The sequence below is a fragment of the Hevea brasiliensis genome, chromosome 9 (genome assembly GCF_030052815.1).
Source record: "Hevea brasiliensis isolate MT/VB/25A 57/8 chromosome 9, ASM3005281v1, whole genome shotgun sequence".
Taxonomy (NCBI): Eukaryota; Viridiplantae; Streptophyta; class Magnoliopsida; order Malpighiales; family Euphorbiaceae; genus Hevea; species Hevea brasiliensis.
In genome coordinates, this window is record NC_079501.1 from 30,466,761 (window position 1) to 30,489,774 (window position 23,014).

At 33.5% G+C, this 23,014-nt stretch overlaps 1 protein-coding gene across 1 annotated transcript; it reads right to left on the reverse strand.

Moving 5' to 3' along the window:
• Window positions 1-12,002: 12,002 nt before the first annotated feature.
• LOC110672149 (kinesin-like protein KIN-14J) lies at window positions 12,003-21,623 on the reverse strand. Its single transcript, XM_058153673.1, has 23 exons — window positions 21,351-21,623; window positions 21,197-21,263; window positions 20,473-20,634; window positions 20,191-20,345; window positions 19,976-20,074; window positions 19,544-19,733; window positions 18,545-18,672; window positions 18,352-18,435; window positions 18,128-18,202; window positions 17,895-17,987; window positions 17,775-17,804; window positions 16,736-17,077; window positions 16,572-16,653; window positions 16,366-16,461; window positions 16,113-16,292; window positions 15,912-16,018; window positions 15,633-15,812; window positions 15,299-15,462; window positions 14,964-15,217; window positions 14,673-14,836; window positions 13,466-14,094; window positions 12,389-12,495; window positions 12,003-12,268 (listed from the first exon to the last, which is right to left on the reverse strand). The coding sequence occupies exons 3-23, from the start codon at window positions 20,582-20,584 to the stop codon at window positions 12,207-12,209; spliced, it is 3,333 nt and encodes a 1,110-aa protein (XP_058009656.1). The 5' UTR covers window positions 20,585-20,634; window positions 21,197-21,263; window positions 21,351-21,623; the 3' UTR covers window positions 12,003-12,206.
• Between the last annotated feature and the right edge of the window lie 1,391 nt (window positions 21,624-23,014).

Genomic DNA, 23,014 nt, shown 5'->3' on the forward strand with positions numbered 1-23,014 from the left:
ATGCTCTAGGGCATACTACTAAAAATCTCCCACTAGCACTAGAGTCATTCATTACAATACCTTAGACCCGTCTTCTCAAGATGTCGGTCTAACTGAGCTTATGACAAAGGCCTAGTGAATGGATCAGCTGGATTTTCAACCGATGCTATTTTCTGCATGGCTGTATCGCCTTGCCCAACTATTTTTATAATAATGTGGTAGTGCCTTTCTATGTGTTTGGATTTCTAGTGAGACCAGGATTTCTTATATCCAAATAGCTTCCTTTGCAGCATCTGATGCAGCAATATACTTAGCCTTGGTAGTGGAATCTACAATCGTACTCTGTTTGGAACTCTTCCAACTGACTGCACCTCCATTACAAATGAACATATACCCAGAGGTAGACTTTCTATCATCGATATCTGATTGGAAATCAGAATCAGTATAACCATCCAATTGTAAGTCACCATCTCCATAAATCAAGAATAAATCTTTTTAGTTCTTTTCAAGTACTTAAAGATGTTCTTGACAGCTATCCAGTGTTCCAAACCTAGATTGGATTGATACCTACTAGTCAAACTAACAGCATATGCGATATCCGGCCTAGTACACAATATACATTAAACTTCCAATTGTCGAAGCATATAGAATCCTGGCCATTTTGTCTCTTTCTTTAGGTGTCTTTGGAGACATCTCTTTAAAAAGATGGATACCATGTCTCACTGGTAACAATCCTCTCTTGGAAGTAAACATGTTAAACCTCTTTAACACCTTTTCCAAGTATAGACTTTGGGATAAATCAATTATTCTTTTCGCTCTATCTCTATAGATGCGAATCCTAAGAATATAGGTTGCTTTCCCTAAGTCTTTCATGGAGAATGTATTTGACAACCATATCTTCATAGTTGTCAACATACCTCTGTCATTACCTATCAACAGAATATTATTCACATATAAGACAAGAAAATGATCACACTATCACTAACCTTCTTATATAGACATGGCTCATCCTCATTTTTGACAAAACCAAATGACTTACTGGTTTCATCAAAATGGATGTTCCAACTCCTCGAAGCTTGTTTTAACCCATAAATGGATCGCTTTAGCTTGGGCACTTTGGAACCATGTTAGGATTCAAAAATTCCTAAGTTGTTCCATGAAAATTTTTTCTTCAATGTATCCATTGAGAAAAGCTATTTTGACATCTATCTACCAAATCTCATAATCATAGTATGCAGCTATTGCTAATAGAATCCTAATTAATTTAAGTATGACAACAGGCGAGAAAGTCTCCTCATAGTCGATTCCTTGCCTTTGGCGAAACTCTTTCACTACTAGCCTTGCTTTATAGATCTCTAACTTTCCATCAGAACTAATTTTCTTCTTGAAAACCCATTTGTTCCCTATAGATACAATACCTTCAGGTGGGTCAACAAGATCCCAAACTTGATTCTTATAAATGGAATCAATCTCGGATTTCATAGCATCAATCCATTTTGAAGAGTCTATATCTGATATAGCTTCTTTATAGGTAACTGGATCATCTCCATGATCTACTTCTTCATGAATAGACAACTCTTGTTCTTCTTCATGAATGAAACCATATCTCACTGGTGGGTGAGATACCCTGGTTGTTCTATGAGGAACAGCTATAGATGTTTCATCAATAGGTGTACGTTGACTAGATGGACCTATATCCATCTGATCTATTGGTTGGTCAAAATTCTGCAATTCTAACTCTATTTGCCTTCCTTTGCCTCCTTCTTGAACAAACTGTTGTTCAAGAAATGTGGCATCTCTACTCACCACAACCTTTTGTGATGTAGGTAAATAAAAATAATATCCAAAACTATCTTTTAGATATCCAACAAATCGACCCTTTTCTGATCTGATCTCCAATTTATCAGTGTTCAGCTTTTTGATATAAGCTGGACAACCCCAAATCTTAACATGCTTAAGACTTGGTTTTTTTCCATGCCATATCTCATAAGGTGTGGAAGATACTGATTTTGATAGAATGCTATTCAGAATATACAAAGCTGATTCTAATGCAAATCCCCAAAGGAGATTGGCATATCAGTATAACTCATCATACTACGTACCGTATCCAATAGGGTACGATTTCTCCTTTCAGATACACCATTCAGCTGTGGTGTTCCTGGAGGAGTCAACTGAGAAACAATGCTATGCTCTCTCGAGTATTCATCAAATTCAGTACTTAAGTATTCACCTCCACGATCTGATTGAAGAGCTTTAATATTTTTTCCTGTTTGATTTTCTACTTCAGATTTAAATTCTTTGAACTTTTCAAAGGATTCATGTTTGTATTTCATCAAATACAAATACCCAAAACTTGATTTATCATCAGTAAAAGTAATAAAATAATGAAAACCGCCTCTAGCCATTTCTTTAAATGGACCACATACATCACTATGTATTAGCTCTAAAATATTTTCAACTCTTAGCCCTTGTCCTAAAAAGGATGTTATAGTCATTTTGCCCTAAAGGCAGGATTCACAAGTTGGAGTAGGCTCAAAGCCCAATGAGGATAGAATCCCCATTTTTTCCAGTTTTGCAATCCTATCTTCTGCAACATAACATAACTTTAAGTGCTAAATATATTTTGAAGTTGAGTTGATTTTCACCATGGCATTGCATTCTTTTAGATTGCTTACATTAGATTTGTATTTAACTTTATTATCTAAATAATAAAGTCCGTCATGCATATAACCCGAATCAAAATATTTATTTCCAAAATAAATATTGCAAACATCATTTATGAACTGAAATTCATAACCACCTCTAGTCAAACTAGATATAGAAATGATGTTCTTAAAAATATCAAGTACATGCAAGACTTTATTTAAATACAAAACATGTCCACACATCTATAAAGATTTAGATTCTATGGCTAAGGCTTCAACAGTTGAGCCATTGCCAATCAGGAGTCTAATATCTCATTACTGCAAGCTTCTATTATTGGCTATGGAAATACTTTCCTTTGCCTTTGTCAGCTTTGGTCTTTACTTTCTGTTTAGCTATTTTCTTAGAAGAACCAGGATTTTGAGATTTCTTTTTTTTATTACCCTTCTTCTTATTGGACTTTCCAGTAGAAAAAGATGCAATCAAAGCTACCTCTTTTCCTTTATTGCCCGACATATTCTTTTAAGCAATAACCAGCATGTTAAGTAAACCAGCCAAGGTGCATTCTTGTTTAGTCATATGGAAATTTATCACAAAATTCCCAAAGACTCAGGAAGGGATTGAAGGATCAAATCCATCTGCAGTTGGAAATCTATGTTAAAGTCAAGATGTTCCAGCTGCTCAATTAGTCGAATCATCTTGTGGACATGATCCACAACATTTTGTCCCTCAGACATTCTCATGCGGAATAACTTGTCTAGATATCTCATACCTAGCATTCCTGCTATGCTCACCATACAACTCTTGTAGGTGAAGAAGGATCTCACTCGCACTCTGCATGTTCTCATGCTGCTTCTGTAACTCATTACTCATGCAAGCAAGCATGTAACACTTAGCTCTTATATCATGCTCCTTCCACTTGTCCAAAGTTTCATGTTCCTCTTGAGTGGCCTTTGGAGGTAAGGGACCTGGAACATTTGAGTCTAGAACATATCCTATATGTTCAAGGTTCAGGACAAATTTCAAATTAGGTCCTGTCATCCTATTGCGATCAAGTATGCTTGCAAGGATATTCGATGGTAGTGGTTGTTCTGCGCTCATTATTATCAGAAAATTAATTGCAAAAAATAACTAGATTAATTAGTAAATGTATTATGTAATTAACCAAAATGATTATGGTCTTTTAATCAAATTGGTCCTCCCACTAACTTAGCGAATCCTATACTTCCAAAGTAGAAAACGGAAATCCTAGTTGGATGGATTTCTAGTGGGTGATTGAATTCTTATAATTCTATTGATCATCCTCAGGTACATCCATTATTGGAATTACAATAAACTATAAGTGAGTAACTCCTTGCCCATCACATCTCATGTGAGGTTCAATCTTTTACCTAGCTCTTAATGCTCAAAACCTTAGGTACATCCATTATTGACTTATCTTGCATTAGTTAAGTTGATCCCATTGAGCCAGTAATTATGTAAATAATTTTAATGTCCTTAGGTACATCCAATATTGGCCACCAAACCATTTACATATTTACAACATCTCATGCTTAACAATTATTCTTAAGAAAATCTCTTAAATTAATTGCATCTTATGCAAGTATTTAAAATTTCTTAAAATAATTGCCTCAATGGAGGGCCCATATTATAATTACTTTAATTATAGCATTTTCAACTTAATCATTTATTTGGAAGATTTTATGGTCATCCTAATTACTATTAAGGTCTCACTTTGCACATTATCCATTTAGCATGCATATATCATTACTTGCATACATTTACATACATCTCATGCATTCATGAATAAACAGTAAATATGGTATGATCATGGACTTTCTAAGGGATTCAATTCTGAGCCACCAAGAATTGAATCAGGGCATTCCTAGGTGCATTTCATTCATTCATTTTACAAGAGTTGCTGAAGGAGTACATAATCAACACTTTATCTTGAATTCCTGCCACTGCTCCACTAATGCCCTTGACCTCCTTGATCTTCTTGCAATCCAATATTACATAGTAATCCTTGGCATACCAAGGCAAATTTACGAGAACTAAATAAATGAAATTACAACCCAAAAATTATTACAACCTTAATAATACATGCCCAAAATAAATTAAAATAAATTAATTTAAATTACAACCCAAAGAAACATAAAAGAAATAAATCCAATCACATTGGTCTTTTATAGTCCATGATCATCCATCATGCATATCACTATTTAACAATTCAATAAAACATACATACTTAAATTAAATTGAATATCTCATATTCAACTTAAAAATCCAGATTTGAATATGATTCAAACAAATTTAAAAATTCAGTTTTGAATCTCATTCAAACAAATTTAAAAATTTAGATTTAAATCACATTCAAATAAATTTAAAAATTCAGATTTGAATCACATTCAAACAACTTTTAAAAAATTAAATTTGAATCATATTCAAACAACTTTAAAAAATTCAGACTTGAATCACATTCAAACAACTTTTAAAATTCAGATTTGAATCACATTCAAACAACTTTAAAAATTCAGATTTGAATCACATTCAAATAATTTTTAAAATTCAGATCTGAATCACAATTTAATTGTGTGATTAAAATAAATAATTAAACATTTTAATTAGTCATAGGATGAACCTTAGAACATGCAACAATTGCATATTCCAAGGCCAAACCTTGCGCACCACTTTGGAGACCATTAATGTGCACCATTAATGGTGTTCATCACCCAAGCCGCCACCTTTCTTGCAACCAACAATGGATCTCTCATCTCATGATTATACTACATAATTAAATCATATAATCAACAAATCTAAATAGAAAATATAGTGGCTCTGATACCAATTGAAGGAGCGGAAGCATGAAAAACACAAGTTTAGATCATTAAAATTTAAAATTTTTTATCTAGAATCACATGCATCATGTAAGATTCATTTTTATCTATTTGATTTCAATGATAAACAGCATATTAAAACTCTTTTATCTATATTTGCCATTTAAGATTTTAGAATTAATCAGATTAATTTTAGAACCCTAGATTAGATCAAGAACAAGTGCACTAACCTCTTGATGCACTGTAGTGTGTTTGGCATCTTTTGGATGCATCTTTAGGACACAAAATATTGTCCCTCTAGCTTGTCCACACTAAAATCACCTATGGAAGCCCTTGAATAGCTTCTAAAGCTTTTTCTATAAATTAGAAAATCAAGTTTTGTCTTTTAAGAGATTACAGATATAAACAGGACACTAGAAACAATTTCTAGTATTTTTAATTCAAGAGATTATTTGCTAATCTCTTTGAAATGATGAGAGATGAAGAAGAAGAGAGGGAGAAGCAGCCAAGGGGTGGCGGCACCTTTGAGAATGAACAGATTGTGTTCTTTTGGTCTTTCATCCTTACACTTATATAGCTAGGTCACCACTTAAAACCCTTGCCACATGTCACATTTTGATTAGCTCTAGGTTTAATTGACCCAATCACATTGTGCCAAGTGTCAAACCTATTTAATCATCTTACAAGATTAAAAGACATTTGACAAGCTTATGTGTAGTGCCATGTGTCACCATCTCATAGTGCCACATGTCACCCTGTGAAATGACCAAAATGCCCCTGTGTCTTAATTTTGAGTTCTCAACCCAAAATAATTATTTCTCTTCTTCTAATCAATTTTATATCAAATATAAATTAATTAATTAATCTCTGTTAATTAATTTCTCATTAATTAAATTCATATTTAAACACTTTAAATATAAATTTAACTTATACTATACATCCAATAACCTAGATTTAGTTTCAAGTCATGCTAGGGACTTTACAATCTAATTGCAAACCAAACCTATTTAATTAATCAATTAAACTCTTTAATTAATTAATTAAATCATATTTAATTTGGTGATTACTTGTGTATGTATGTGACTTACTAGGCTCATCACTAATTGGCAATGAGACATGATATCAACTCTTAATATCATCAGAACTCTTTCTTACCATAAATAATTTCTCTAAACTATTTTATGCACCTCATAGACCATAGTTAACACCTAGTATAGCATGCCATGGCCACCCAATCAGTAATAAAGTTTACCTTAAATGAACTTATAATCATATGTTACCATGCACTAGAATCTCTTTGTTACAAAATCCCAACTCAAGCTGGAGTCATGGTTTATGTCAAACCCCATTTGCTATGAATATTATGTTCTCTTTTAATTCCAGTTCTTCATTAAAAGATTTTCTCATCAGAAACTCTTTTCTGATTAAATCTATCTGTCCTAGCCAGGAACTTGAAACATCAAGAACAATTAAATGAACATAGGATTTTATCTCTATTTACTTAGAGGAACAGATTCCATCTTGATCAACACCTACCTCCATATATAACTAGTAGGAGCCAACACATGTCCATATACCCATACACAGTACAAGTATGAAAGCAGTATCAAACTCGAACCACCTATATACAAGAAAACTGTGCTATCTCAGGTCTAAAGATTATATGCACTGATATGATTTATGACAATGCAATGACAATAGTAAACTCCATGTGCTTGTCATAAATGTCACTGGTTCGGCTTACTTATCATGTATAAGTGCCTATCATGTTTGTTATATGGCATGAGACTCACCATTCCATCTTATTTACATCTCATATAAATAACTTGGGAACAAACATAATTACAATCTTTTCTGGATAAGTCATGTTCTTATTGTGAAGTATCCTCGATTGTGAACCTATTTATGATACTTTGTGCTAGAAATACTGTCACTCATATTCTTAACAACTTAAGAATAATATTTCTAACAAAATATCAATGGACTTTTTCTATTACACATAAATATATTATGTAACACCCCAAAATTTTAAATTTTATTATTTTATGAGCATTTTTAATATTTTAATTTTATTTAAACTTTAAGAAATTATTTGATATTTTTCAGATTTTAAAATTAGGGTTCGATTTTCCGAAAATATAAACTTAGATGATTTTTAAAAATTAATTTAAAGACCACGTGACAAAACTAAAAATATATTTGGAGTCTACGAATTTTTCTAAGTTTTCTGAAATTTTTTCAGAATTTTTGGACCTCGTTTTCGGTCCCGAGGCAGAGTAAAAATTTAAAATTTTATATTCTGAATCGAACCGGTTGGATCGGACCGGTCGAATCGGACCGGCCTTCTTCTTCCTTTTTCTTCCTCTCCCGCGCGCGTTTCTCCTCTTCCCTTTCTCTCTCTCTTTTCTCTCTCCTCCCTCCTCCCCTTGCCGCGCCGCCACCTCCCCTGCCACCCCAACTCGCCGGCGCGCCGCCTCACCCCTCCCCCACGGCCGGCCGCAGCCTGGAACGCCGGAAAACGGCTCCTGAAGCGACGCGCACGCGCGCGTAACTCTTCGACTTCCCAGCCAAAATCCGGCCGATCCGGCCACCAATCGGACCGGGTCTTGTGTCTAAACTCATCTAATCGTCGAGAGCTTTCCATAGACACCAAGAACACCGAAATCCGTCAAGCGGTTTGTCCGATTTTTGCCCGGGAAGTTTTTAGCCCATTTCGACTTTTGAGCTAGATTTCTCGCAAACCGTGAACCCCACGAGAAAACCGAGAGTACCAGAGCGCTCCACTCGTCGAGAGCTTCGCGGCGACATAAATTTCGAATTTTTTCGACACCGTTTTTTAGTGGGTCCCACGAAACTTCGTAGTGTTTTTTCGAGCATTTAATGAGCTTAGAAAATTCTGAAAAAATTATGTACTAACCCCCGTGTTATGGGCTTCGTGTAGGTATCTTCAATTTATGGAAATTCGACAGTTGTCCGGGTCTGTGAATTTCCGGCCAAACAGACCCGTTACCGGAAAAGTCTCCGAATTGGATCGAGGTTTTGGCTACCCCACCATTGTCAGATATCCCGAGCGCGTTCCCGAAGTCGGAATCGGCAAAGGTAAACCCGAACCTTGCTTTTTCGTAATTTTCTAATGTTTAAATAGGATTAAAAATCCATAAAATATTCGTGTTAGCTAAGAAAATTATGATTCTTTTTGCAATAGCCTAGTAATATTGCTAGGGACCACGCGGCAAATTTTTAGAATTTTTAGAGCTTGTTTGGGCAGTTTTTGCAAAAATGATCAATTATAAGGACTAAATTGAAATTTTACATATTGTAATGGATGATTGATTTGATGGGCCCAGGAGGGGCTGTGTGATGTGATTGAGTTGTGGATATATGGATTGTGGATATAGAAGTGTGTTTTGAGTCCTTTTGCAGGTTGGGTAAGTCCTAGGTATAGGGGAGACTCTGCCGGATTTTCGGCACGACTTAGGACGTATTTGGTCTTTTTCTTTGTTTGTATTGAGTCAAATTTATTAAATGATTGTAATAAAATTGTCAGGTGAGCCGATGACCTTCTTCCTTCGCCACTACCTCGGTGACCACCACAACTGTGAGTAAAATAATAATTTTAATTGTAATTTCGATATTATTATATGTTCAAGCATGCCCATGCATCACTTATATGCATATATTTATGTAGTTAAACTCTAGGTACGATTTATGTTGCATTCATAACTGTTAACGTGCCATGGATGTTGTTGTGGTAATTTGGAGCAAGCAGCGTATGCGTTGGCGTGCGTGTGATGTGGTGTGGACTATGGACAGACGGGTAGTCACGGCTTGAGTTCTTCATTGGGACCCGATCCTTCTGGGGTAGTCACGGCTTGAGTTCTTCACGGGACCCCGATTTGGTTTATTAAGCGAAAGTCCGCTTGAGTTCTTCATCGCACCAAAGTTGGATTTAAGAGAGTCAGATAGGGATCGGCTCCCATATATTATGATTGATATTACAGGTGTGTGAGTGCTCCAAATTACCTTTTGTCGTTATGATGTGAAAATATTGTTGCTGTTGCATTTCACTCCACAGGTTGCATTAGTTCTAGATAGTTATAGAGATTATGGTTAAAATTGATATTTTACTCTCTGAGTCGAACGCTCACTCCTGTTCAATATTTTTTCAGGCTACAGGAGGATTTTATTGTGGTTAACCTGCTTTTCTCCTTCGCAGGTTGTTTTATCAATAATTGTGTAATTTTATTTACTCCTAGAATTTTCGCATGTGTTAGAAATATTTAAATGATTCGGGTCTGTAATATAAATTGTCATGTGGACCTGTAAAATTATTATATGCATGTTTGATGGATTGGATGAGGGAGCTGAGCTCCCATTTATCTTTATGTTGATTGGAGTATGTGGAGGGTGAGCTGAGCTCCCCAATTGATGATATATTTTGTTTACAGGTCGGGTGAGTCAAAAACTCCCTTTTGAAATGTCCACTTTATGGTCGGACTCTGTCCGGTTGATTTCTTGAAATTGGGCCCAAATGGGCCTTAGAGTTGAATTAAGAAATAGTTAGGCTTACTACGGGCCTCGGGGGCTTTAGGCTGGCCCAAGTCCTAGTGCCGGTCCGGCCCATAGGTTGGGTCGTGACATATTATGTAAACTGAAAAGTGAAAATGCCTTTTATTAATAAAATATATACAAGATAAATACTAAATGATATGCTCTAGGGCATACTACTAACAGGATGTTGATTATTTTTATAATTTCAATATTAATTATATATATGGCATGCTTATGCATTTTATAAATAATTAATTATGCAGATAAATAGTTAATTTATTAGGGACATTTTTTGTTGCTACATATTTAATTATTGTTATTAATTTTGACTGTCGCCCTGAGGATAATTTGAAACTTTGTGTGTGTGCTGGAGGGAGTATAGTGTGGATATGGTACAGGTAGGATGGGTAGTCACGGTTAGAGCTTGACTCGTTGGGACCCGATCCTTTTTATGGGTAAGTCGGGGTGAGTACGACTTTAGGTTTATCTCACTGACCCCGCACTTGGATTATTAAGCGAAAGTCTGACTTGAGTTGGCCTCGCTGGTAGGTATTGAATTAAGAGAGATGTATAAGGGATCAACTCCCATATATATATATATATATATATATATATATTGATGTGACACACTGGGTGTGTGAGTAGCTCTAAATTAACTTCTCGTGCGAATTTTGGATGAAGTATTTGTTTTATGTGTTTGATGTGAATTTCATAGTAGGATTGCACTAATTTTAGATATTTATAGAAATTGTATCTATAATCAATATCTAAACTCTCTGAGTCGAACGCTCATTCCTGTTCAAATATTTTTCTCAAGTTGCAAGAGGAGCAGTTTATTTATTCAAGTCTCACCTGCATTTTCCTCCACAGGTTGTGCTTCTTAATCAATAGTTTATTATGTCTATTTATTTATTTATTTGTTTAATAACTAGAGTTTCATTGTGACATTGATTTATATATATATATTAATTAATAAGAAAATTAATAATATTAAATAGATTATACATTATGAGTATCAGGGTTGAGTTGAACTATCATAGTTTTGGCTTCCTGATAGAAATCGAGTTGTGTTACCCTAAAATAAATTTATAACATTTTATTTTATTTCAGCATGCATGTTGGGCCTTGATTTTAGTCCTGGTTATGGGTTTAAGAATAATGAGGCTTACTACAGGCCTCGGAGATTTTATACTGACTCAGGTCCTAGTGCCAGTTCGGCTCGTGGAATTGGGTCGTGACACGTTTAATGTTTTGAGTAGAGTCAAACACTACCTCTTATTTATACTATTTGATAGCATAATATTTATACTAGTATTTAGAAATTGAGGGTGTGGTTCATGAAAAATTACTATTAATAACTTTTTAAAGTTAAGGGAATATTTTGACTAGAGTCAACAAGATTATATTACTATTTTTACATTTAACAGCTAATCCAACAGCTGTTTTTACTGAACAATTCTGTTTTAACAGTTAACTACTGACAGCTAGTATTTAACAGTGAACAGTTAATAAAATAGCTGACAGCTAACAGCTAATATCTATTAAAACAACTAATATTACCTAATAAGACCTTAAACTAGTTCAGCCGTTACGAAGTTCATTTCCTTTCATTTTACATTTTATCAAAATAAGAATGAATATTGCATTTTTCACATATTTTTACATCCACATTAATAAAAAAAATATTTTCCTAATTATGATCGAATAATGATTTAGCGCGGGATATTCAATTCAATTATTATTTAAAAAATGAATTAATTGATTTTTATTATTACTATTGCTATTTATAATATTGTGAATAATATTATGCGCCATAAATTTCAATTTTCGGAGGCCTTGCTTTGCCTTTCTTGTGGGTTGAGCAAATAAAAAAGGTGATTTGCGAAATTTGCCGCATACAGTTGGTAAGGTTCATGATCCAAGCTCCATTTCAACGCCGCCATTTAAGTTATGACCACATCGCAGCTCCATATAATTTAAAGATGGACAACATATAGTCAAACCCAAAGGGCTTAAGATTATGAACCTTTAGTATGTACATTTTACACCATAATTCCCTCGCTGTATATCCCTTCCAAAGTAAACATTTCCATGGGATAAATGGAAGCAAGGAAAGAAGCAACATGTTAATAAAGTTAGAATTTACAAACTACAGTGAGTGTCAATTCCTTTTTACCATCCAAAAAGTCTCCAAATTTAGTGCCATCTCTTTGGAGGTTTGGCTGCGGACGAACTACCAAGAGTAGTTTTCCTAGGTGCTGTCACAGAGATAGAGAGAGGATAAATGTTTAGCATTTTAATCAAAATCTATGAGCGGATAAATAGTTGAGTGTAAAAAGTAAAGAACAAGCAACTGATGAAAGTTCAAATATACATACTTGATGAAGAAGCCCTAGGAGTGGAACTCATACTCAACGACAAGCGTGACAATCTTGTTTGCATCAATTTTTGTGGAGGCCTTGGAAGCTTTGATGTAAAACTTGGTCTAGTTACCAACAAAACTATCAAATGTCAGATTGATTTGAATGAGGTTGGTTTATTAATTGGTAAGGGAAGAGACCTTCCATGTCAAGCACTAGAATATAAAAACTAGAAAAAGGAAAAAATTGAAAAGGTAGAAATGATGCAGAATGAACAACTGAATTAAATAACTTAGGCAATGATATAATAGGAAAGCTTTATATGGAGTCCAGAATCCCAGAACATAGAATGAATGAATAGTAAATATGCTGAATAGATAGCACGGAAAAAATTCTCAAGATAGCAACAGCATGGCCTTGAAAACTTCCACAGCACAGTTCGGTGAGCAGAAAAATCAAATTTAAGATTTTCAACAGGCATTACATGAGTTTGTCTGCATAAATGCAAAGACAAAGGTCTAACTGCATTCTATGGCAATATCTACGGATCTGAAATTATCTTATGCATGGACTAACATAAGCATTTATTCCATGACAATTAGACTACACCAATATCTATTGATCTGATATAAAGTGAATAGAATTTTAAGGCATTAAAAAGAAATAAACAAATTCCATTTTAAAGGTGAAGCAATATATAATACACTCTGCTGTCTTCATCTAAAATAAAATTATCACATAATGGCCCAAACAATTAATGTTTTCCTTGTACTTGTGTACATAAGAAACTCAACATTTGCATGGTATGTATTAAAGAATAAATTAAAATGCTTAGACCTAGCAATGACAAGAAATTAAGATTCATTAAGGTTCAGAAAAAGCAAAGCCATTTGCACTGTAAATGTTTTTTATGATTCTTGTACCAAAGTTCAAGTATGAAAACTATAAATCAAAATCAGTCTGCAGTATTGTAGCAGCTAATACTTTTATTTCTTTCATGAACTGAAATGCAAAGATATGTATATTGAAGTTCAGAAAACTGTCTAAACCCTAAGATTCATACAAAATTTAAAACCTAGTATTAAGTACACTCACTTCTGGGTGTTCTCTGCTTTCTCAGTTGGTTTTGCTGCTTCAGCTGGTCTGGCAATTTCAGGTGATTTTGTAGGTTCAACAGTTTCAGCTGGTCTTGTAGTTCCAGGTGATGGTGCAGGCTCAGGAAAAAGACTGAACTCAACAGATTCAGTTTCAGTTCCCATTGAAAGACCACCATCGGATATGTCACTTAATCTCTCGTCAGAATCTGCATCTCCAAACCCCAAGAGGTCAATATCCTCTTTAGGATTCTGGCTTACATCTTTTTTAAGCTTTGACTGAGGAAGAAATTCCTTTTGAAGTCTTAAGTCATCCATTGACTTTGATGGTGGCAGAGATGCCTTCTGATGTCTGTAGTCATCCTGAAGAGAACCAGGTTCAGAATGTTTCTCACTGTACTCTGAACTATTATCCATGTCATAGGTCGCTTTATCATAAGGTCCCAAGCTTTTCCCTCCACTTGTTCTGGGGCTTTGATGTGGACTCTCAATTGAATGTCTTCTTGGAGAATAAGATTCACTTCTATGGGAGTTCGTACCATGCTTCACACTATTGACATTAGACTTAAGCAGCTGCAACCGCTCGATCTCTTCATCTTTCTTTGCAATTATGTCCTTGAGAGATGTCACCTGCAAGGTTTACTTTTAATTAGACAACAATGACTGAAATCAGAACAAGTATTTAGTATCAAACTATAGAGTTGGGAGGTAAACCAGCCGGAATAACTTTTTTCTCCTAAAGGATCCATAGCATTTTTATTCTGAAACATGACAGATTGGCAGATGACTATTGAAGTTGAAACATTAAAAGGATTGTTCAAGCCCAATGACTGATTGGCATGGGTCTGAAAATAGTAACCTCCACTATGACTATTCATGGAAGCTCCAATTATGTAAAGCAACTTGTGCTTTATGGACTCAAGGAAGCACAACCACTATAAATATCTACAACTTTTGAAGTTGAAATTCAAGCCCAAAATAAACAAATGTTTATGAACAGGCAATTAATTCATTGGATTAGGAACAATTCAATTTCAACCAAGTGTATGCAAGTACAGGATACAGTAGTCGGGTTCTCATTGTCATTAACACATGCATAGTCACATGGATGAACATTAAATTCCCGTTATCCCTAGTTTGGGAGAAAATTAAGGAAACAAGTTAGACACCAACTGTATCAATATTGATGAAATTGAGAATCCAACTACCTGCTTCATAAGTTCTCTAATATCCCTTCCTTCTTTGTTACTCCTTGCAGCACCCAACTGAATGCCAGATACTCTCTCAGCAAACTTTAAAGTACTTATAGTTTCAGAATAGGAATTTACATCAGGATTAAGCTGGACAAACATGAGGGTCTTTGCTTGACTGCCTAGAATGTAAAAAGATGTTAAAGTAAGTTTCTAATTGAAAAAAAAATAATAATAACTAAATTTACAATATCACACACTATGAAACCAAACCATGTACGATGTAAGACTAATGAATGAACATGATACCTAAAGAACTTTGCAGCACTTGAGTCAATTTACTATTTCTGTAAGGCACATGTGAATTTTTTTGAGCTAAAGCAAATATCACATCACCAAGTGCAGAAAGTGATTTATTTATGTGTTGCGCCTCCCTCAACCTGTCTCCAGTTGCTTCAGATCGGTCCACTCTTTCACTACCAGCAAGATCTATTAAATGCAGATTACCATGCAAAACAGCACCAGTCTCCAGATCCATCCCACGAACATGAACAGTGAGGACACTGCACAATGAAATGAAATCAAAATCCTCAAAAATAGTTGTGTTTTATTCATGGTTAGACAATCATTATTAGAAAGACAACCTGTGGGATCTACTACTTCTTTCATTCAGGACTGTAGAACCAATAGCACGGTTCATCGACCCAATATTCATCAACTCTAAGACATCTGTGCTTGATTTAACACGGTGCATACTAGCGTCAGGGACAGCTAACCCATTTGGTTGGGTCGTATTCCAAATCCCAAGTGTGTGCAAGTTAAGAAAGATGCAAATTCTTTAACATCAAAATCAAGATAAAGTGCAGCAATATCAAAAAAATTTCATGGTATCATTACAAGACAAGCTGTAAAGGAGAAATCCAAATCATGTAAGAATAGTTAGACATAACTAAAATAAACAAATAAGAATGAAGGATATCTTTTCTGAGAACCATTGCTTGAGAGTAGATCACGAACTTGTTCATTGTATATTTCAACCATTTGCACACCAACTTCATATCTAATGGAGCTTTTTCTGCTCTGAGAGATTTGGAAAAGATCATGCAAGGCTCGATAATTGACCCCCCAATCTTCTTCTGACGATAAATCAGGTCCACTCTAGGAAATTAATACACGCATAAACACCATAACATACACAAGTACAAATTTCTTGCTATCAAAATGTTTGAAACAAAAAATTATAAATTAGTTTGGTACCATTGTGTAAGTCTTTCCTGAGCCAGTTTGACCATATGCAAAGATACAGACATTATATCCATCAAGAACTGACCTAATTAATGGTTGTGTGTCCAGAAAAACCTCCTCTGGAGCATTTTCCAATATAAATATTAGCTGCATATCTTCTCTTAATATAGAGAAAGCACAAAATTCAAATCAAATTTTCACAAAAATTCTCACCTTGACTTGCTGTTGGACCAAAAACCTTGTTGAATTTGAAAAGTCTATCATTGTCTTTTCCTTGTTTTGAGGGATTCGAAACTATCAATTCACCATTTTCACTGATATATTCTATGGTTGTTTGCTTCTTACATTGGCCAGGAAGAAATGGCCTTATCCGACAATACACTCTAATATTTCCTATAGTAAGTGATAAACAAACATAAGCCACAAGAAACCAAAGAACAGTTAAAAGTGATACTCAACACTGTACCTTTCAAATCTTGAACTTCATTATACAATTTTCGATTTTCTGCAAGCACGGAACGATAATTATTAGCAACATCTGCTAGTCCTTTAAGCTTCACTCCTGCTCAACATAAAAGTTTTGCATATCATGAGAAAATGCCCAACCAATACAAAAGCACATTGAGATAGAAAACTAAATTAAAAGAAGCCAACAATTGACATTGACTCTACCCAAGAACCGAAATTCCTCCAAGTAACTCCTTTTTGTCTTCAAGACTTCATGTTTTATGGAATCAGATGTAGCCCTTAATTCCTAACAGTATCATACTCATCAATTGATGTGATAGTATGAATCAACACCATACTAAATAAGGACAGGATGATAAAGACCAAACCTGCAAAGCTTTAAATTGATAATTGATAAAGCTCTGATAGCTTCCCTCTTTCTTTTTCCATCTTTGAGATTTAGATTTAGAAAATGACTCGAGTTCTTTCATTTTGTTTCTTGATTCTGCTAGTAAACACTCAAGTTTCTTCAATCTTTTCTCTAATTCAACTTTTGATTCCTTTGCTTGCGCTTCTAGGAGTAAACAATGCTCTTCATGCGTCTTCTTGGCTAATTCTAGTTCCTTTCTCAGATTTAAGTTCTCAACATCACTATTATTTTTCTCTTCCTTTAATCTATAGAGATCCTGCTCTTCAAGCTTTTCCTTCTGCTCTATTTTGGTTTTCTCGATCTACAACACAGAAGAAAGAAAGGTAAAGCAAAAGAACAACAGCATATGACAGCATAAAGAAATTATTTCTCAGAAAGTTATCTTTCGGAGAGTTTTCTTTCCTTATCGATTGTGTGGGAGGGTAGCATATTGCTATAAGCTTACAAAGGTTTAAAATTTAATCATCTTTTTCACAAAAAGAAATCTTGGCTAATAACTTATAATTCATTTATAACATATGAATAAAACTTATCACATAGTTAGCATGCATATAAATTGTACTGGACTAGATGCATAGGCAAACAATATGTAATATTTAATAAAACAGAAAAATTAAAGGGAAAAATTCAAATAGATAATTTTCATTAAGCATTACCAATGTACAAATTAATCAATACATTTTCCTTCAAACTTAAAGATACAGGAATTAAGTAGTTTCCTTCAAACTTAAAAGTACAAGGACTTGATAAGTTCATGACAGACTTGCTGTTCTTTGCCATAATCACTCAGCTAACCATGTGCAGCAATACAGGCAGGGAATTTAAAATTTCCCCTTGTTTTCCTCTTTGGATGGGCATATATATAAATTGAATTAACAAAAATGCATGTTTGATGTATTACATTATGGAATCCTACAGGCACTAAGAACAAAGTATCAACAACCACAATATGTTTCTTTAGCTAAATGTAGAGTTAAAGATTAAATGTTGAAGCGCACCTTTATGTGCTGCAGCTGTGATAGTAATACCTATTCAAGTACAAAAATCAGATAGAAATTAATTATCATTATTAAACTCAGAAAACTAAGTTAGATAGCTCACACTATTAGTCAAAGTACCTGAATTTCTTCTGTGGTCCCAGATGCAAGGGTCTCAAGTACTTTTATTTTTGATTGGCACTTCTCTGTGCGAACACTATAAAGATTGTTTTGCTGAAAACATGAAACTATACAAGCATCACTAAGCATGATCCCTAAGCAATAGATTACATAAACATACAACACGCATGTATATAAAACCTTTGCACCAAAGACAGATAGAAAAAAATAAAAAAAGATTCTCAAGACATTACATCTCTCAAGTTCTCTGCTTGAATTGAAAATCGTTTCTCAATAACTTGGATAACTTTCTTCATTATACGTACCATCTGTTGTGAAAAGATATAAAAAAAAAAAAATCACTTAAAGATTCAAAAGAAAAGACATACCGAAAAAATTATTGATTAAAAAAATATAGTAACATATCAATTATGCATGCACTAAATATAAACATTGATGCTTCTGCTAATATCCATACATGCTGAACGTGACCATTCTTCCTTTCAATGCTATCATCTAGAATTCTATTCATCAAACTGAACAATGTTCGAGTTGAGGCATCCTGCAAAACGGATTGCAAAATTTGCATTAGAGAAGCATCAAATTTAAGATTTATACATTGCATATAGTGGTTCAGATGCCCAGACATGGGCACATGTTCAGGTGCTTACGTCCAAACCATTTGATTTCATCAAATCCAGAATATCAGAATCCGAAAGATCAGCATAGAATCCTTGCTTTAGTGGCAACTCCTCAGAAAACTTGTGTCCAGCATCATGAGGTAAAGTGGGAAATGGCTCTAAAAACGAAGCCACCAGCAAGAGGAAAAAATAAGCAAACAAGCTTATATATGTACGCATACACAAAAGAGCTAACACAAGAATGCTAAAGAAGAGACAGCCAATTACTAGCAGCCACCAAAGTGAAGAGGCTGTGAAGGAAGGACACAAATAAATGGGGCCCAGAGTACAAGAAGGAAAGGTTCTTACAATTCCTATACCTGTCTGGTTCCTAGTAAAAATTTGCCAATCCAGTAAAGGAGGCCAGGTCAAGCCTTGGCAAAACGAAAAAATTGCCATTTTTTAACCAAAATTCACCATCATGCAATTCCAAGGAACAAATATTTCTTCAACTTGCAATTCTAGTCTTATGAGAAGCAAATTTTTTCTCCATATTTTGAGCTTGGTTATCCCAAAACAAAATAAGTTTGTGCTACAAGGTAACCATGGAACAGTTTATGTCCCAACTCCTAATGAGGAATTAAATTGCCATATGATTGACTAACCTTTTCTTTCTCATTTTCCTCACATTATCTAATCACAAGATAAATGAACCAGAAATAAGCACTAACTTTTAGCTTTGTTGACAAATCAACAGATTTCAGTTAGCATCAGGTCATTTAAAACTAACCAAAGGAAGCATTTCCCAACAAATAGTCATGAACAGCTTAACAACTTTTCTAATGAAAGCCACTATTCTGGATTCTAAATGACCATTTTCAATATACTATAAGAGTTGGCATATGTACAATGCTGATTAGGTAATTACAAAAAATCTTAAGAAGGCTAAAACAGTTTATGTGCATGTCATACTGCTTCTTTTTGTGCAAATAATTGGGGATTAGAAAATATAATCCATGCAAATTTATCTTCTCTTGGATAGAATGACACCTGATATAACTGAACGATGTACCCCTTTGGAACCAGCAAGTCCTTCTGATTGTTGACGCATCCCCTTGGTATTTGTCAACAATAGATTCCATAACTTTCTTGAATGATTACGGAGGCTCTCTTTCCCACCATTGTATTCAAAATGCGCTTTAAGTGTACCAAGGCACTGCAAAACTGGCACCATGTATCCCTGCAAAGTATTTCAAGACTCAAATTACTTAGTCAAAAAGGAAGATAGAAACAAAAAATAAAGGTATTGCTACCTTTTTCACACCAAGAGCAAAGGAAACTCAACGTTAGACGGTTCAAACACACCAAAAACAAAACTGTTTGCTTTAAGGTTTATGAACTGACACGACCCTCCCAATATTAGATAAATCAAAGTCAGGCTTACTTAAACTATAGTTGCTTTTATTGAGAAGATTTCCATACCTGTTGTATGTCTGCAAGTACAAACCTAGGCAATCCCATTTCATCCATTGCTGCTAGAAACTTTTTAATTTTTTCTGGTCCAGGCTCAGTGTTTCCTCTCTGAAAACCAAAAGCAAGTCAAAGAAAAGAAAAAAAAATCCCAGGTTAAAGACACTGAAAACCATAAACCAGAGCACAGTAAAAGCAGAAACATTAAGGGAAAAGAATAGTCCAACCATTTCAACCAAACCAGGATTCAGCTTGTTCAAAATGCTACACAAAACAGTGCCATCAATCAGGCATGCTCTCAATTCTTCCTCTGAAGCTTCCAATGGCAAATTTAAATGGGGAATCATACAGTTCAACCACTCAACCAATGATTGTATATTGCCTAGAAACAAATCGAAGTTCTCATATAAGACATAGAGAACAGAGGTAACAAACAGGAACATGTGTTCATTGTGTGTGTTTGAAGAGAGAGAGAGAGAGAGAGAGAGAGATAGAGAGAGAAATCCTACCATCGACCATGCCTTCAGGGCCTTCTTTTTCTTTGACATTCAGACAATGATTGCCATTTAAGCTGTCATATATCCCATTTTCACCTAATTTCCTTTCTTGTAGACTGTTCATGTTGAGATGACTAAGAATTCTTCCTCTCCCGATTAACTATGGTCACAGTACTACAATTTAAAAGTTCCACCACATTAAACCAACCACCTTGAAACAAAAAAAAAAAAAAAACAAAAAAAAACCTGCCAGCCTAAAATCAACCAATTACCTAAATTACCTTCCAACAAAAAATGAAGTCAACATTCATCTACATGCGCAAAATTATCTACAGCACAACCACTGTGGTTATGTGTGTCTCTATTGTAATTGAAGTTCACGGGTATGGAAAACTTCTACGCTTGCCATTGTAGATATGTAAACAACAAATGTGCTAAATTGACAGGCAATGTTCTCTATTCTAGACTCAGCTTAAAAGAGAAAAACAAAAGTTGGAATATGAAAAGCTAAAAAAGCATAGCTATAGATATAGATTCTTCTCTTCCTACACTTCTACCCAAAAAAAAAAGAGGGAAACTAGGCAATTGTTTTGCTTAAAATAAGCTCTTTTTTTTTTTTTTAATTATTCTAGACAAATCCAAGCAAAACAAATCAACAAATTGCAAAAACTTCATTTTGGCTCAATTTTCTCAGCTGAAAATAACGCACAATTAAGAAAAAAGCACAAAACCCTACCCAGTCCAAATTTTGAGGGACACAATCTGAAATGCAGCCAGAAATCCACCAGATCCAAGCAAACGCCCTGAATTTCACGCAAAATAGACGTATATGGACAAAATGTGAGCTACAGAATTGACCGAACCAGAAGAATAAAAAATGGTAGATAGACCTAAGATCATGAAGAAGCAGGCATTGTGATTGGCGTCGATATCGAAGAAATCAGAATTCTCCAAATAAAAATGCAGAGAGATGAGCAGGAAATAGAAAAAGGGAAAACGGAAAACAAGTAAGATGGCTGGATTTATTGGAATAATAAATGACACTTAAGATTTGTCTTCCTCTTCCTTTTCTTTTCTTTTCTTTTCTTTCTGTGTCCGAAACGAAAAGAAAAGAAAAGAAAGGAAATGTTTGTATCGGTTGAGAGAATGGAAATGAAGCTGCGTTGTCTCAGGTCCTCTGTCACGGAGGTGTGTTTGTTTGTTTATTATGGTTTATATTTTAAAATAAATATATAGGTAAACTATAATTTAGTCCTTAAAATTTAATAAAATTTACAACTTAATCCTTATGATTAGAATTTAATTTAATTATTATTAATTTTAGTAAAAATAATTAAAACACTTAGGGCTGAGTATTCAGTTTAAACCGAACTGAATCAAACTTAATTATCAAAAACTAAATTAACTGAATTATTATATTTTAGAAATATTTTTTAGTTTAAATAGATTTTTTAATTTAAACTTGATTTCAAGTTATTTGATTTAATTTTAACCTTGATTTAAATCTAATAACCATTAATCAATGAAATTAAATAATTTATATATGTAAAATTACATATAATTTATAATTTTTATAAAAATAAAAATAAATCAATTTAAAAATCAATAAAATAATTCGATTTGGTTTGGTTCAATTGATTTTTTTCTTTCCAAAATCTAACTAAATCAAAATAACTGAAATTCTCAAAATATAAAATCGAACCTAATCAAATTAGCTTAAAGTCGAATCGAATTACCAAATTAAAGTAGTTTGGTTCAGTTTATTCAGTTGAAACTGAATAGTGCTCACTCCTAAAAAATCATTATTTTTATTTTTAATCTGAAAATAATTTAATCATAAAATTTATTTTATTAACAATTTAATTCTTAAATTTTTTTTATTAATAATTTAATATCTATATTTTTAGAATATAGATCTCATTAAATTAAAAAATTTTAAATTTAAATTATTGAAATAATTTTAATTAATTATAAAATTATTCATATATTTTATAAATTATTCTTTAAAAATTATAACTATATGTAAATAAACCCTTATAAGTTTATAAAATTCTATTTATGTTATTATTATTTTAATAATATATATAATTATATATATATGTATATCAATTAACTATAATTTTAATGGTGGACTAATTTATTAATTTATTATAATATGTAGAACTAAATTATTTAATTTTAAAATTATATAGACTAATTTATAAATTTAATCAAATTTTAAATATTAAATTATTAATAAAATAAAGTCTCAGTATTAAATTATTTTTATATTAAAAATAAAATTAGTAACATTTTTATTATATTTATTATAATTAATAATAATTTAAGTAAAATTTTAATGATATATATTAAATTATAAATTTTATCAAATTTTAATAATTAATTTATTTAATTTTAAAAATATAACAACTGAATTGTACTTTACATTCTATATATATGAGCAGTAAATAACTGAAAACGAATTTCTGATTTTGCGAGTTGACATATGTGGTCCCCGAAAATTAGGAGATAGTGGGTCCCAGTGCCAATAAATTCGGAGCGGAGTTCCCCCGCC

Excerpts from the sequence above, each read along its gene's own strand:
- LOC110672149 (XM_058153673.1), bottom strand. The coding sequence starts at position 20,584 with ATGAACAGTCTACAAGAAAGGAAATTAGGTGAAAATGGGATATATGAC. Across the intron at positions 15,463-15,632 it reads GCAATGGTTCTCAGAAAAGA|CTTGGGATTTGGAATACGAC; the intron begins TATCCTTCATTC and ends AACTTGCACACA. Across the intron at positions 15,218-15,298 it reads AGAAGTAGTAGATCCCACAG|TGTCCTCACTGTTCATGTTC; the intron begins GTTGTCTTTCTA and ends TTCATTGTGCAG.